Source organism: Chelonia mydas, chromosome 7 (genome assembly GCF_015237465.2).
Source record: "Chelonia mydas isolate rCheMyd1 chromosome 7, rCheMyd1.pri.v2, whole genome shotgun sequence".
Taxonomy (NCBI): domain Eukaryota; kingdom Metazoa; phylum Chordata; order Testudines; family Cheloniidae; genus Chelonia; species Chelonia mydas.
In genome coordinates, this window is record NC_057853.1 from 24176225 (window position 1) to 24193276 (window position 17052).

Here is a 17052-nt window from a genome sequence, read left to right on the forward strand (position 1 = left end):
TTGGAAGTCCTAAACATCTGGACCAGGTCCATTCAGATTAGCTAGTAAACTGTCTGTTGCTAGTTTGTTACCCAGTGGGGGTGCTGGAACAAGGTGGCAGGAGGGGAAGGCAGGGGGCCATGACCCCAATCACTTTTAAAAGCAGGAAGGCTATGCCCTCTGACTTTGTACCCACCTTAAGGGTGAGCAATGGGGGGTGGGTGGAGAAGAACAAGCAGGAGCTTGGTGAGGGAGGGAGGCAGTGCAGGGGTAGGGCCTCTGTTTGGGCACCTGTAGGGTGCACTTGCTTCTGGCCTGCCTTTATCAGTTAATAGACTGACAAAGTCACACTGTTAGTACAGCAGGATCAGTTTGTTACTGTTTCAGTGATTAGTTCTCATGCCATCACCAAAATCTGCACTCATTCTCCAGTCAGATTTTCTATGCATCTTTGTTTAAATTGCTCTCTGGACAGGCCATTCCCAACATAAAGCCTACAGCTTTATTTGTACTAGTGATTGTAGACACTCATAACCCCTTACTGTCTGCTTTTGGGCAGCTCTTGGGAAGAAAGCATTCCATTGCCATGGTTTTCCTTTGATCAGAAAAGTTCAGTCAGACAAGACTTTGTTAATTCACTCACAACATATATTTTCAGTTTTATTTCTGCTGTTAATTGTCATTTCAAGGAGCATAACACTCCCATTTCTTCAGAAGTGGGAGACCTACCTGCTGTACTGGAGTGTATTTAACAGTGTGGGAATAGTCACAGTTGTCAATAACATCGAAGTCTTTCACAGCATCTCCTGGCACAGGTCCACTGAACTGCACATCTAGTGGTGCTTTCCCAGCACCCTTGGTGAACACAGTGAAGTGTGTTGGTTTGCCATTTTCCATACCTTAAAGTAAATTTGAAAGTTAGCACAAGAAACAAGCATATTCTATCTATGCTGTATGTTTAAGTTCATAGTCCATATGAAAATTGAGCAATTTCAACTTGGTCAAGTAAGTTCAAAGACAATACAGAGATACTGTATTTTTAATCTTGATGCCCCCAGATTTGATGTTTGGTATAGAGTAATCCCATTCCAAATCCCTAGTGGGAAAGTTGGGACATGGCTGTTTTCCTACATCATGAGTTTATGCTCTCAAACTCTCTCATGCTCATGTCAATATATCACTTGGCATAAACAAAAGGAACCTCACCAGTTTTGCTTAGTCCAGGTCCTTCAGCTTTCACCTTGGTGGCATCGTGTGATGGGTCCACTTTAACTCTGAAAGGGCTGGCAGGAATTTCCTTCAATATAAAAACATGCTACTTTAATAGGACAGAGTTATACCCAGTTGTAAGCTTTGTCTGCTGAGCTTGACCTAGCATCTGCCTTCCAGTGAAAGGACTACTGTTTAAGTTTGAAATAAGGCACTGTCTCAGATAAGATAGGCACAGCTTTCCTGAAAGTTGTACCCTGCCAAATAAATCTATTCTAATGCATCCCATATGATTACTTCAGCTTTGCACAGGAACAGCTAGCAGCCTTCCCTCTGAATTCCACTGAAACTACTAAAATGCATAGTCACATTAAAAGCCCCCTCCTCCCAATGTCAGTACTGTTCTAGAACATTTCAGTTAACTTTACATTTCGCAGCTTGGACAAAAGAGTGAAGTCAACTAGCCTTTGCCTTTTCAAGTACCAGCATAACATTTGCTGCACGGGTACTTTTGGTGTTACAATGGAGAGTGAGACTCTGAAGAAAGATTATGGAAACATTTCTTTCTTGGAGTTTGTAAAAGTTCTTCATAGTTTGGGCCAAACTTAACAATGACCCCTTTTGAGTAATGCACATTGAATAGTAATTTACATTAGGATTCAAAGCCTTCTGCATAGCTAACATTTCTAATGACAGGTTTCAGAGTAGCAGCCGTGTTAGTCTGTATTTGCAAAAAACACTTGTGGCACTTTAGAGACTAACAAATTTGAGCATAAGCTTTCGTGAGCTACAGCTCACTTCATCGAATACATCTGACGAAGTGAGCTGTAGCTCATGAAAGCTGATGCTCAAATAAATTTGTCAGTCTCCAAGGTGCCACAAGTACTCCTTTTCTTTTGGCTAACATTTCTAGTTGCAAATAAAAAAAAGATACAAACCTCTCCTGCAAAAAGCACTTTGATAGTGTAACGCCCAGCTGCAGGTGGTGCATACTTCACTGTAAATGTATCATTAGCATTGTGTATGATGTCAAAAGCTATGTCTTCCTCTTCCTCACTTATAACATGAGCATCACATTTAATGCCAACGCTGACATCACCTAGGAGGAAACAGTGTGCCACAAGATCAGGAATTGGTTTAGTATCCAAGTAGCTGTAGTACTGAGCAACGAAACAAGTCACATCTTGCTTTTAAGTCCTTGGATATGACAGTTTGTCAAGTACTTGTATGAATCACTCCACGTAATCTTTGTAACAGGATTTTAGCTTCAGATTTCCCTTGTGAAGCAAAAAGCTTGAATCAAGAGTTTATGAATTGAGGAGATCAGATTCCTGTTCAAACAGGGAGTGTTTATAGAATTAGTTTTGATACAAGATAGCAATACATTATCTACAATCTGCTTTTACCTTCTCCTGCTTCTGTGCAGTCAACTGTGAAGTGAGTAGGCTCATTAGCTTTCAGACCAGCTCTCTCCACCCCAGGTCCAACCACTTTCACTTTCTGTGGATGACTGCCTTGTCCTATGAGAACCTAGACGGGTTCACAAAAGCGTTCAGAGTTACCCTATACTTGGTCACATTGATTTATTAAGTTTAGCACCTGACAAAATACCCTGACTTCTTAACTATTGTTCTTGCTTAGTTAAAGAACAGAAAATAGAGTTCCCGACTTCCCTATGTTTATGCTGTGCTCACTCGTTTCAGAGCCCTTTGACATGCTAGCCTGCAGAATGGGACAGGCAACCTTCAGCGAGATTGATGCAGCAAGCGTTTACTCATGAGTAGCTCTATTGACTTGTACTCACTAGCATTAGCAAGGACAAACAAACTATCCTAATGTTTTCTTGTTTTACAAGATGTACCACCAGTCCCTGCAAAGTAATTTTGTAGGTGTTTGTACTTACCCTATATGGACTATTGGGTACATTAACTCCTCCCCAGACAACAGCAATAGTATGTTTGATTGGTTTAACTGGCGTATAAGAACAGGCACAGATTCCATCAGGATTGCTCTTCACTTGGATATCAATAGGGCTTCCTTCTGCATCCTGAAAGAAAGTGTTTAACTGAGAATTAGATGATGACTACATACAAAGGTGTGCAGAGACAAGGTACAAGTAGTTTTAAGATGTGGGACTATCAAAAAAGTTAGTGATCTCAAGAGCAGCAGCTACAGCAGAGCTGCTTGGAATTAAGAAATTTTAACAATCTCTCCTTGGCCACACATACCAAACTGTAGAAGTCTAGAAGACTAACAGGACAATTTATGGGAGACCACTTCAAGAAGTCTCAAAAGGTGCAAGACCAGGGACTAGTCACAGGCCCTAATAAAAAGGGCTTTAAATCTGTACTGAAGTTAGGCTTGCATAATCCGAAACATCTTTTAGATTAAAGGATTACTATGCAGAAATGCAATGAAGGACCAAGATGCAGATCAAGTCTCACAGCTGCAGACAGACTTAGAACAGGATGCTCAGAATCTACATGGGTATACTTATCAGAGGAGTGGCTAAGTAATTAGCCAGAATGTGCTAGGTACCTGTTTCAAAGGAGAGACCTGTGACTATTGATAGTTCCAGATAGTTAATGTAGGTTTTTACCTGTGCATATATCTTCAAAGGTGCATTCCCAGCTTGCTTGGTCTCAACTGTAAACTCAGCAGGATTGTTTACAATGCAGCCAGTTTTCTCCAACCCTGGACCATAAGCCTTTACCTAAAAAAGGTAAAGTGCATAAGTTTTACATGGATTCTACAGCAAAAGAAAGCAAAGCTCATAGCTAAAAGCTAGTATTTCTAAAAGGTGACCCAAAACCCTAGCACAGGCCTTCATATTTGTGGCCTGAGGAGATCATGTGTTAAAAACAACTTCATGAAGGCCAAGCCTAAAGAGGCTTGAGTTTAGAATTTTGGCCTCTTGAGTAGTACCCTGCCATGTTACCTGAAAGGACACTATAGTCACATTCTTGCAACAGCTCTTATGCTCAATATAGTAGGGGCCAAGCAATAGCTTCATTTAGAAGCATTTAAGAAAAAGGACCAGCATTGTGCCTGCCAACCAATCCATGGCTATAGATTGTAGAACATGCATGAAAATGAAAGAAATTACATGTTAATAAGTGTTTTACAAGTAGCTTTTAAAACAGCCATATCAAAGGCTATTGATATACAGAAGAAGAATTCAGCTATCTTGCCTTATCTGGGTTGAAGTCTCCAGAAGCTGGTTGGATGAAAGCCATGTATGGACTATCTTTTATGTCTTCATCATCACACATAATGTGAACAGCATATTCACCAGGTTCTTTGGGCCAATACTTCACATCACACGAGCCATCATTCTGATCATCACATTCTATTTTTGCTTGAGATGGGCCTTCAATGGCAAAGCCTAAAGGAAACAAACATCTTGTCTCCCAAAGTGGGCATGGTGGATTTTAAAGGCTTGCTCAAGCCTGCCTCCCCAGTTGCCAGACCTTTTCCTTGTTCACTGCTCTACTACACCTTTCCTATGGAGTAGGTACTCAATGGTGTTGTCTCCCCTCAGACCCAATACATCCCACATTCTAGAAAGCTAGAAAATCATTTCCTATGCAAGTGTAGTCAGATTTATGTAAGCTTAATGTTTAGTTAGTGACTGGGTGAGTCTGATGGGATCACCATACTTGTCAGAAAGACTATTGTCATCAAGCAGCTCAACATTAAAGGACCTGAAAATCCTAACCAGGACAACCAGGCTGACTTACCAAGAGAGCCAACTTCTGTGCCAATGGATTCTACAACGAAGTCAGCAGATTTACCAGCAATCCCTTCATGAAGTCCTGGTCCCCAAGCTCTCACTGTCTGAGGACCTGCTTCAGGACCTACTTGAACTTCAAAGGGGCTATTAAATGGGGAAATAGGTCAAAATTCAGTATTAGGAGCAGCAGAAATAGCACCCACTCCTGTCTGTAGCTTCATTAATAAGTGACATTATACAGTGTGCATCGAAGAGCCCAGCCCACCAGCCTGTCATCTAGATCAGTCATGCCACTGAAACAATGAATAAGTCAATTAACTAGACTTAGTGTCTGCTGGACTCCTCCACAATGAGATTTCATAGACCCTACTAAAAGCTCAATGAAAGTCCTCCCCCATGGCCATGCAGTTTAATACAAGCTGTGGATCACAAGAGCCAGATTGGAGAGACTGGAAAGAGACCTATGCTAGCCTCCTTTTACAAACCTTCCAAGGCAAGCTATGCTGGCCCAGGAGCAGGAATGAATATACAAGTTAGCGCAATTAAAACAATTCTTGCCAGAGCAGCTTAGAAAGCAAGTTCAGCCCAGTAGATTCCTGTTAGCATTGGTTCCTACCCACATGATCTACTAAAAATGCAACTCACCTCTTGGGGATATTGTGTCCACCCCATGAAATAGTGACAATGTATTTCCCTGGGCTAACTGGGTAGTATTCAAATGCATATATGCCATCCACAGAGTCCTTTTGTTTCACAAGCTCATCCAAGCCCTCTGTTGAGAGATCAAGTCAGCATTACTCAACAGCTTCCAGCCAACACCTTAAGTTATTCAGGCAAGTTCGTTTTCTAGATTTTACTTAGCTTCTTGAGAATAAAGTTTCCCACCAGAAAGCAGTTAGGAAACCAAGATAGTTCCAGTTGCCGTCTAAGACAGATGGCATAAATGAGAGAATGTTTGAAGTCACCAGACCTAACAGGTTCCCTTATGTTTTGTCCTAAACTTTTTTGTTTTAAGAGGACATGGATCACTCTGCTGATTAATGTTTGTCAGGTTTTGACTACAAATATTTAAGGAATACCTACTTTTAGTTTTCTGCAAGATACATTTCAAGAACAGCTTAGCATAATGAAATTTACTCTGATAAAAGTCCATCACTTCTCTCTCCATACTACATCAAGCCACAGCCAGCTGGAATACCACTTTCTCATGAAACATTAAGGGTGTGCAGGATACTTGGATATTTCCTTGAGGGTTTACTTCAAACTAGGAACAGTTAAAGAACAAGAGCGGGCATCACTGGTCAGCCCTGCCAAATTAAGACAGGCGAAGACAAGCCAGCCACTCCCAAAGCACTTGTGTGGTTGAATAGGCTAGTTGCTTATCCAAGTCTTCACACAAACTGACATTAAAGGGAAGTGGAGTTTAGAAGTGGGTGATGGGAGAAGCAAACTTGAGTTTCAGGCTGAAAAGTTACATAACTGAATGAAGGAGTTAAGCCACACCCAGGCTCTCAACTTAAGCTATAGAATGCTCTACAGTGTTTACTTCCTTTGAGTAGCTTCATAGCATTTCTAATTTCATAGCTGTAGAGATTAGACATGAAAGCTTTCCCAATTTTGAATTTAACTGATTAAATTGGAAAAAAAGACTCCAACCTCTAGCATTCAGTGTTCAACTGGCACATTGTGTGTACACACTCAATTTTAAGTTAATCATGCAGAAACTTTAGTATCTAGCCCAATGATTTCATAGACAATGGAAGTTCATGGTGGACACCAGGCATTGAACCCCTGGATTCTTGCTGCTGGAGGCTCAATAACCAATGCTATGATTAAAGTATTCTTGTCTAACATTCTTCAGTAGCTACAATGATCCTGTGCATCACTTAAGACAACTATTGTACCATCTGGCTATAAAGTAGATGTGGATTAGAGTTGAAGTTTCCCAGCCCACTACAATAGAAGCAGAGTGGAAGTCATTTCAGAGGACAGGCTATAAAAAAAAAAAAAAAAGACACCAAGCCATGATATGAAACAACTGAAGAGTGGCTGGCTTCATCACTACACCCATGAATATACTTTTTCCATATGTAAAATGAACATAAAGAGCCATCTTAATTATTTTTCCTCCCCTATCAAAATACTGAAGCCCCATACTGTGGATATCACTCAAAGTTGCAATTCCTTGACTAGTCCACATTCGAGGCTTCTCTCCTTTTCCCACAATACAGTACTGCAGACAATTTCAAAGCATTAACACTTACTTGGTCCTTTTATGGACACATTGATATCCCCACTCCCTGCTGCTTTAGTGTCAACCTTGAAGTCTGCAGTTTCTCGGATCCGGACTCCTTTAGGTTGTAGGCCTCTGCCACTTGCACGACAAGCACTTGGACTGCATGCTGCAAATGCATTTTAGACATCAGTATAGCCTTTGATTCTCGAGTAGATTCTCAAGCCAAGGCAGCTTACACCCATCTTTTACTTAGCATGTTGACTCAGGGGAGAATATTTTAGCTTTTGAAAATGAAACGTCTGAATCACACTAGTCTCAAGGGGATCAGTATGGAATCTAGCCATTCTACATATGGCCTTTAGGCTGTAGTACTAAGTTATTTCCCAAGTGTTCTGAGTCATGTACATTTACATCAGCTGTTCTTACAGACAGACTAAAAAGCCTTTGACATTTACATAGTGAAGACCAATTGCTATGTAGAACTTTAATACCAAACATTAACTGGAGCATGTTACTATAGTAAAAGTAAGCCCACCATTCCCAGTATAACTTTGCTTTTCTCAAGGTCATTTTTACATTTGAGCCAAACTGCATGCAGTGTATAAAGTTTCACTTTATGAGCGTGCCGTAGTAATCTACTGGGCTACTCCTTCAGGAGTAGGGCAGCGGTGGTAATATCTAAAGTTACCATAACTGGCTTCAGAAAGCTAGTACCTTGGAAGACTGGAAATGGAAACTCTTGCTTTGCTGCAGGTTCATAGAATAATGCAAGATATGCTGAGCATAGCTCAATGCTCAGCATTGACACATGCAGAGACTGAGCAATGCCACATTGTACAGTTAGTCAGATCAGAGTAATAGGCTACAGAAGCAGAGTAGGTAGCAGATTCTTAAACTTGAGTTTGCATAAGTGTAGCTGTCCACAGCAAAGTGTTTTCCCATCCCTGGGCAAAGTTTAAGTGCCAATTACTTCTACAAAATAAGCTATTGGGTAATTCTGAATAACTGGCCTTACATAAATGTAATTCCAGCTATCAGGTAGCCTTCAGTCCAGTAACATTCTAGAGACATAAATCACTCATAGGTTCCCAGTGTAATCCCAGCATGCATTTTTATATTATGCATGTGTGTTGTTTATAGTAGAAGTGTAGTGTACAGCATCTGTAGAGAGTCTGACAAGCAGTTCATTCTGCTTGTCACCAATAGCTTGGAGATAGTTGTTTCAATTGTCATCTGGTAAATCCAACTCCTAATCCAGGCTGTATAAACAAGATCAAAGTTTTAAATCACATGCTACCTACTAGCTTTGGAGAGCTCACAGCAAAGCTAAGTTCAAGTAGGAAAAATCCACATGCCCTTATGCAAGTCAGTTAAGCAGTTAATTTGTGGTTAAGTAGTTACACCAACTTGACTTATTGCAAGGCAAATCTTGTTGCCCTAATTGGCAAGTGCTTTGTATTCTGCTTGCACCTTTTGTTCTGCCAAGGAAGCAAGGGGGAAAGCTGTTGATAGTCAAACAAACAACCTGCAGGCTAGAAGCTGAAAGACAGCAAACCATGAAGAAAGTGTCACCCTGCACTTCTTACCGACATAGCTTGCTCAACTAGGAAGCCACTAGCAGTGAAGTCCAAAATTCCACAAGTGGAGGGTAGCTCAGGAGAGGTGAGCAGAGGTTGAGAGCGTAGAGGCAGGTGAGGATGGAACAGAAAGCCAAGCATCAGTTAAGGAGGAAAAACTGAGAAAGTAAATATAGTAGACTGAATCAGAGCTGAAGAAAGGTTAGACACTGAAATGGAATTTAAGACAGCCTCTTCCAAGAGAAAGGGCAAGCTCAAATTATAGCCCATTGATAGGAGACTAGCACCTAGAGCCATATTACAAATATTGAATTAAGTGGATATGCAAGATCAAATATTAAAGCAAATGAATGGTTTAAAGGAAAAGATTGTCATACACAAGGTAAGGATGTGCATATCCTGTAATCTCCATCAATATGGATGAAAACAGTCCATATTTACAGAAATACTTCGGTGCAGCCATCATCCCAGTACATACCTTCTCCAACAGAAACAATGCAAGGACTTTTTGGAATAGTCTCTCCAGCAAATGTCACTCTGACAGTATGAGGACCAGCTTGAGTAGGTTTGTAGGTGCAACGGTAGACTTGGCTCCCTCTGTCTTCTGTCATAAGCTCCACTATATTCTTTCCTTGAGGATCCTCCACTTCCACGTTAACATCACCCACACCAGCACCTACCCACATGAAAACAAGTTTAGTTCAGCCTTTGAACTCAGACATTGCAAGTTTGCACTTTGCTGGAAGCAAGACCCTTCCAAGTCTGACTCTGCTAAGATCCAAGATTAAGGTACTGTTTTGGGTTGGCAGACTGTGTGAAGGGATCAGCCCTGAGGAAGCCAACTTTGGAATGTTTTGCTATGGCCCAGCCACACTACTGTAAGGGCATAACTGACACATTAAGTGGTCTGGAATACTGATAGCAGCCTCTACTCAAAGCATTAGAGGCATCTGTCCTTACACCACTTACGTTCAGGAGACACCCGAGTAGCAGAATAATTAAATCCTACCTCAGTGTTTACTTTTACCTTCTTGCCTCCCCCCCTGGTTTGCAGTCTTATGGCAAAAAGGGCCAGATCCTGTTTGCTAGTAAGTGAAGGCTGGCAGCTCCCTAAGGTGAGGGAGCAGCAGTGGCAGGGAATCTGTCACTGCCTCCAGAATGGTTTCACAACAAGAATTATTCATCACTCTTGGCACTACATAGACAGCTCTTTAGACAAACTATACTGTTTGGCTTTTCCTCCCCACAAAACCCTTTCACAATTCAGTCTGTGTGCAGAAGCCATACGCTATGGAGCTTGGGTGAGGGGGTATGCACCCAACTCAACTGCTTTTTGGCCACACCAAGTTTGAGTTGGCCACAACCCCATGTGCTAGGTTGCAATGCGATCATCTTATGACAGAGGGACAACTGGGTCAAGTCTGAGTGAGGGTCATTGTGACCTGACTTGCAGGGTTCCTACAACATTTAAGTTCGGCCCACCTTCATGCAGGGGAAGGTGGGCCAAACATAAGTGAGGTGTTCCAACCCGATACACAAGTTGAAATGCCACTCAATTTTCAGGGAGTTGGTAGAGGACAAACCTGTGCTCCACACACACACACAATAGGACTCCACAGCCCCCAGCAGAAGATGCTCTATTTGAAAGTTTGAGAGAATTTGATAAAGTTGCCAATACAAAGTAAGGAGTTCCCGGACATTAACCAGGACTTAGAGATTCCAAAATGGTAAACTGGAACAACTCAGGGGAAAACTAGTTCTAAAGAATAGAATAAAATTAAAATTTAAGATTAGAGCTTCTACACCAGTGGTTCTCAAACTTTTGTACTGGTGACCTCTTTCACATAGCAAGCCTCTGAGGGTGACCCCTTTTATAAATTAACAACTATCCATTTACCACCATTATAAATGCTGTAGGCAAAGCAGGGTTTGGGGTGGAGGCTGGCAGCTCGACCCCCTTTCTTCCCCCCATAACAACTTCAGGACCCTGAGGGGTCCTGACCCCCAGTTTGAGAACCCCTATTCTAAGCCAACATCCTACTCTAGACAAGGGTGTTTAAGTTTGTTCTTTTCTTCACCACCACTGAAGACACCCGTTATTCAACCATCTTGTATTGCTGAATAAGCAATCAAGGTGCTTCTTCAACATCCATGACTTTTAGTCCAGACATGTCTTTACATGAAGCAGATTACTATATCTCCCAATTAGAAACAGTGTTTTGCTAGAGTAGTGTGGCAAGTCCCCTAAATCAGACAGCTGCAGCCAAGATTTTAGGAGCCTCAGGCAGAAAGCAGTTTAATACACTAAACACTGGGTTAAAGTGTTTAAATACTTTAAGTAATTGCCCCATTCTCTTTTACAGTGAAGTTCTGCATCAGCATTTGCAATACCTTAAACACACATTGTGTAATATAGTATGGCCACAAAATGCTGTGAAGTAAATGGTCTATGAAGAAATGGTAACTTACAAGCTCACTAGTCATTTTATTAGACTGACTCTGGTTCATCACTTAAGACAGAACTCAAATAGTAACTGGATGGATTCTTTTGCTGAAGTTAGATACAGAATATGTTAAGCATTTGGAGTGTTTATATTTACAGTTAATCTTCAGTTTCTCTAGGAGGCAGATATATCATGCCCCATTTTAGCAAGTAGTGGAGGGAACACAGGTTAGTACTGACCAAAAACAAGTCAAGCTGCAAGAGCTACTGTACGGTATATAATTGTGTAACTGCTTTACTAGGGATCTATAATATTCATTTAAGCATGCTTACCTGCTGTGTAAATTTCAAAGTAGGTAGGTTTATTGGCAATGTTTCCGATTGCCTCCAAGCCTGGTCCTTTTGCTGTTACTTTGCTGGCATCACCCTGGGCTTTGTCAACATTTACATCAAATGGACTCTTAGAAATATGCTGTCCAGCAAATAAAACTGTAACCTAAAAAAAATCAAATCAGACATTAGCACTGTGGAAGTAAGTTTAGAATTTAGAGGCCACCTTGCAATTATGTTCAGGCCTGACAGAACTTACTATTTGAAATCACAAGATTAAGTGCTTGAACTCTTAAGGTTCATGGCTAAGTTAAGAGGTCCTGTGGAGAAACTAACGTTAACTCCCTCACTTTGAGGCAACTGGAGGTACCATAGCTGCTTGCCACATTTAGAAAGACACAGGAAACACTGGCCCTCAATTAGATTTAAGTCTTAATGTCTCCAGAAGATAACAGTACTCTACTGCTGGAGGCCCAACTGCTACTTGCAACAATTATACTAGTGTACAGGGACAGAGGATGGTGCCCCATTGTACTTTGCACTGTACAGACAGTTGTAGGCAGACAAGACTGAGGGCGTGGGGAGGGAAGGGTATAAGTGAACAAGCTCATTAATTTTCAAGATTTGGAGGGAAGGGGGTTTGATCAGCTAAATTGAAAGACTGTCCATTGTGAAGTTGTGCTCCATCATGCTTTTGGCATTTAGACTCATTAGGCCAGGATGTGGCACCCTTTGGAGAACACATTTACTTGGGCAGTGAGCCTGTACCACCATTTTACTAGTTTCTGCTTATTTTTTGCACTACAGAAATGCATCTTTGTCTTCCCTGGATCAGAATTAATGGACTCAAACTAGCGATCAGTTTGTCCACCAAGGACAATAGCTAGTTATGAGGATTAAGTACACATCTTGGACTATGGACCTGAATACAGCTCTAAAGACAAAATCCAAGGGCCACTTCACCTAGTGTGCCTGGAAAATACACAGATCAAGCAAGCAGATATGGCACACTAAGTTACATAAAGTCCCTGACTACTTTGGCCATGGATACTCCGTTACAATGAAGCAATGTGACTCAAGGCAGCTAAGGTAGAGATGTTTGCTTCTCACTGTCCCTCCTACATGCTTCACTCCCAGTATATCCAGAGAAAAATGACACTTTGAGGACTGAACTCATTGTCGTTGGCTCTGGAACAGGCCCTAGTTGGTTGCCAGTCACAGTGGTGGCAAGGAGAACAAGACTGGAACAAAGTTTAGAGCTATTGGAGATAGATTCTAGGTCTAGTTCCTCCAGCAGAACTTGCAGGCATGGATGAGGACCTGCTGGAGATTGAAAGGGGAGCTAGCCAAGGGGGCAGACTGCAGAGCTGGAACAACTGAAGAGAAATGCAGAGACTCTCTGCAAGGGTCAGCTTTCATACCTTGCCTGGTGGAACCACTAAGCTAGCAATCTAGAATATAGGGGGCTAAAGTGTACCCAGCTGTACAGCTAGGGGAGAGTTTGGAAAGGAAGTTCTCCAGGTATGGGGCAGGTGTGAAGACTAACAGAATGATCCAGGGGTTTGGCTTCGTCATAGTTTCCCCACTAGATCTAACTGGGACAGTGCAAAGGACTGGCCTGACCACTCTAGTGCATTTACTTTGGGCCCTCCCCACCGCAAAGTTGTCTGCATAAAGAAAGATTCCAGGAGCCCAGGACCAGCATTTTAGAACCACCCTAGAAGGCTGCTAGTTTTTCCTAATGCTTGAGCTTGGGAAGTAGAGGGTACTGGAGAATCATGTATTGTAGCAAAGCCCTTTCAACCCTGTGGCTTAGAGGGGAATAAAACTTGAGATAAACTGCAGCACTGAGGCAGCAGGAGGAGCTGAATGGAGCCCATCCCCCAATTCATTCTTGCCAGCCTCTCCTTGAGTGTGGTAGGTGATCCACTGTAGTTACCCTCCTGGTGGGCCCCCAAATCAGGCTGAGTCACAGGCCTTACTCCTGGTACTAAAAGCTCATGGAGACCAAAAGGCTCTGCTCATGCTCTGAGTCTTTGACACCAGTGTGAAGAAAACAGCAGAGGATGAGCCCAGTGGCACAGAGTGAATACTTCCCCCAACCCCTTTTGGAGAGGACAGACATCCTTTTGATCAGCAGGTCGTGTTATCCTTGCACATCACATCAAATAGAAGTACAGACCACAGGACCATATTCTCTCAACCTGGAGAAAGGGATGAACACACCCATCTCTTAGGGGAAGGGAAAGAATAGTCCATTGGCCCCAAACTGTGGAGACTTGAACAGAAAATGGAAACAGGTTACTTACACCAGGGTTTCTGGGTAGTTATATCACCAGTAAACATGCAAGGTTAACATGCCCATGAATAGTGCAATACTAACTTAAGCACGTTGAGCATCCTGAACACCAAAAAAAAAATCTCTCACCTTGTGAGGTCCAGTAACTTTTGGCACATACTGCACAGAGTAGGTTTTGTTCTTGTCGTTGTCAGGTGTCACTTTTGCCTAGAAAGGAAGGCAAAGCATTTGTCCCAGAAACATTGAGTCTACACTTGACTTGATCTGCTAAATTAGGATTTTTCACAAGTGACATTAAATCTTTAGTTGGTAGACTTTGATGCTGAAACTAGTCAAAAGAGGAGAACAATCATCTCTTTAGGACCCACAGCAATGCTTTAGATATAGTTGCCATGGCAGCAAGTATACTTGCTAGCTATCTGTTCCCCTATATTTGTGCAAAAGCCACTGACATTTCTAGGAACACATGAACCCACTTAGTATAAACTGGGTGACCTATTCTGTTCCTTTACTAACAACAACAACTAAACTGGAGGCTGACCAACATGGTTAATCAGTATCAACTACAGTGTATAATTGGACTGTCTGGAATGTCTTAATTCAAATTCTCACTTGATTAAAGTAACCAACCTTTATCACATTAATGGAATTCCTCTAACCAAACCAGCATTTGTTATACTCCCAAGATTGTTCTAATGTACCAAGTACTAAGTAATTAGCAGCAGATATCCTACAACTTTAGTCATTGCTCTTGCAGAATGAGCAGGGCTATCATGATTTAGTTCTATCTGGTAACAATGTACTGTCATTTGATTTTTTCCTTCGATTGGTCAAGTACAGTTCACTGCAAGAATTTACTTCTAGTGATTCAACATTTGAACTCTGTTGGTTGTAATTGGTCAAGTTAATTGATAAATCACACTCTTCCAAGTGGTGAACAATCAGGAGGAGGGCTTGAAGACAGTAGGGTTTTGAGTCTGGTAGGTACAATGATCAGGAGACTATTTTAAAGTGTTTTCTTCACTACTACAACATTGCTTAGGGAAAACCAGCTATGGAAAGATTTCAGAGTTGCTTCTGCAGTCACACTGCGCATGGTAATTGTGCCACTGGATCCTAGCTAAGGAACACCTTTTTCTAGCTGGCTTGTTTATGATTTGTGTAAGAGCCTAGAAAAAAAAAAAAAAAAAAAAAAAAAGAGTCTCAGGAACACTATCTCCCTGGCAATGTCAAGGCACTGAATACCACTTCAGATTCAAGTCCAGAGTGTGATGATAGTTTTCAATATTCATGCTAGAAAGCAAAACTGCTTAATAGGACAACTTGACAAATAAAACATGCTCATGTCCCACCTGATCAGTTGTAATTGAAAGTTTTCTATTACTTAAGAACCATGTACATTATTTCTTAGCAAACTGTTGTCAGTTATTTTTGGAATTTTAAAATATTCATATATTCTATTTAAGGTCAGAGAAACTACTTAAGTATTGTGCATTAAATACAGTTTATTTCACTGAGGTACAGTAGTTAGTAATCATTTAAGCTATTTTTCCCTACCAATTTTCATGCAAAATATGTTTAGCATACAGACCTCTTCTCTGTTGCCCTCTGGATCTTCTATGAAGACCATTACATCTCCCTGCCCAGCACTGATAGTATCTACTGTAAAGATGGCAGGTTGCTTCACCATGTTTCCATGAGGCTCAACTCCTGTTAAGGGGATAGGACACAAAATGGCACATTTAGGTGGTTTCAAAATTAAGAGGTTGTTTATGACAATCACACAAGCCACCTAATACAAGTTCTGATATGGCCCCAGTAGTGAGACATTAAGTTCTAACAGTTTCTCAGGCCTGCTTGCTTACCAAAAGACCAGTGGTGTTAGACAACTGGCATCACAACTCAGGGTAGCTACACCTGTCTTTCCCCTTATTGCTCCAGCAAGGGCACCCACTGAGGCTTCCAGCTCTTCAGCTGTTGCCTCTGGGATGAAGACCTGCATCTCTCTCCCTTCTAACTGGGGTATTTCCAGATGGCACAGTTCCCAGCCTTTATGCCAGCACAGACAGGGTGCCCAAAGGACCTGCTTTGGGTCTCTTCAGAGACTTAATAGTGATTGTCAGGTAATTACCACAGGTCGAGGCAAGCCCACCTGATTCTTAAAGGCACAAAGCATTAGCAAAACCCAATGAAAATCTACATCTCACACATGCCAATAAGCTTATCAGGAAGCCCAATCTTAACATGGATTCTAGCAGGATAAGTCATTGAATGCCCCCACCCAAGGGGGATTCCTTGTGGTTACCCAATTACCACAATTTCAGCTCAGAACGAGCACTCCATCTTATGGGACCTCACTGGACCAAATCCCTCTGACCCTGCTATAGGGATTTGGGCCCTCCATGTACCAATGGTCTTGTCCATTTGCTGGATCAGGAAGAAGGCCCTGAGTCAGTTTAAAAAAAACTCAGGCTTTTACCCAGAAGTCTTCTCTTGGTCTCTGGAAAAATCCAATTTGAACTAGTCTATGAGTTTCTCCCCTGGGAGTGGCTTCAAAGGTTGATGACAGAAGTCCATTAGCATCCCCCTCTCTACTAGAAAAGGCACATTCAATCCCTATTGGGTACACTGTACTATAAATGCAGTTGTGGCAGTGTATGCGAGTTACTAATGTTGAACTTTATAGAATTAAGATACTTATTCAATAAGTTTTGTTCAGGATATTAGTGTCACAACCTGCACTTCCTACAATACAGGCACCTTTAAGCATTTTAATGGTTAACACAAGGTCACAGCAGGCTGATCCCAGAATGAAGTCAGGAATTCTGAATGCCACTTGGCTTTAAGTCTCAGGATAGGCTGCCAGATTCTCCAAGACGGAGCTAGGACTGTTCAGAAGAGCCACCAAAAGTTAGAAGCAGTGTCCCATGACCCAGCTTCCATAGGGTAGCAAGGATTGTTTCATTCTAGTTACAAGAACTATGTTGGTGTTACTTCATAGAATTGGGAATGTTGAAAGTATTACAGAGAAGCCACAATGTTAAAGCGGTAGAGAAGTTCTGAACAGCAATTCGATAAGATATTTGTAAAAAGATTAGCCAGCCAGTATTGGTTATTGTGGCTAAAAGTTTAGTTTGTAGTTTTCATAGGCATTCTACTTTCACTACATGTAACTGACACTGTTGTGGTTTATCTGCTGGTGAACATCCACATCCCTCTAATTTCTCCCATGCAAGTCATTCAAAA

At 41.7% G+C, this 17052-nt stretch overlaps 1 protein-coding gene across 8 annotated transcripts in view; it reads right to left on the reverse strand.

Moving 5' to 3' along the window:
* Window positions 1-17052, reverse strand: part of FLNB (filamin B) — a 112928-nt gene that overhangs the window by 46941 nt on the left and 48935 nt on the right. For all 8 annotated transcript variants that reach the window (XM_037905337.2, XM_037905333.2, XM_037905336.2 and 5 more), the window contains exons 6-19: window positions 15398-15516; window positions 13936-14013; window positions 11511-11673; window positions 9213-9410; window positions 7186-7323; window positions 5567-5693; window positions 4929-5065; window positions 4380-4573; window positions 3788-3901; window positions 3092-3235; window positions 2595-2718; window positions 2127-2287; window positions 1186-1276; window positions 709-878 (exon numbers count right to left, since the gene is read on the reverse strand). In XM_037905337.2, coding sequence (XP_037761265.1) covers window positions 709-878; window positions 1186-1276; window positions 2127-2287; window positions 2595-2718; window positions 3092-3235; window positions 3788-3901; window positions 4380-4573; window positions 4929-5065; window positions 5567-5693; window positions 7186-7323; window positions 9213-9410; window positions 11511-11673; window positions 13936-14013; window positions 15398-15516 — 1958 coding nt within the window. The remainder of the gene's footprint in view (window positions 1-708; window positions 879-1185; window positions 1277-2126; window positions 2288-2594; window positions 2719-3091; window positions 3236-3787; window positions 3902-4379; window positions 4574-4928; window positions 5066-5566; window positions 5694-7185; window positions 7324-9212; window positions 9411-11510; window positions 11674-13935; window positions 14014-15397; window positions 15517-17052) is intronic.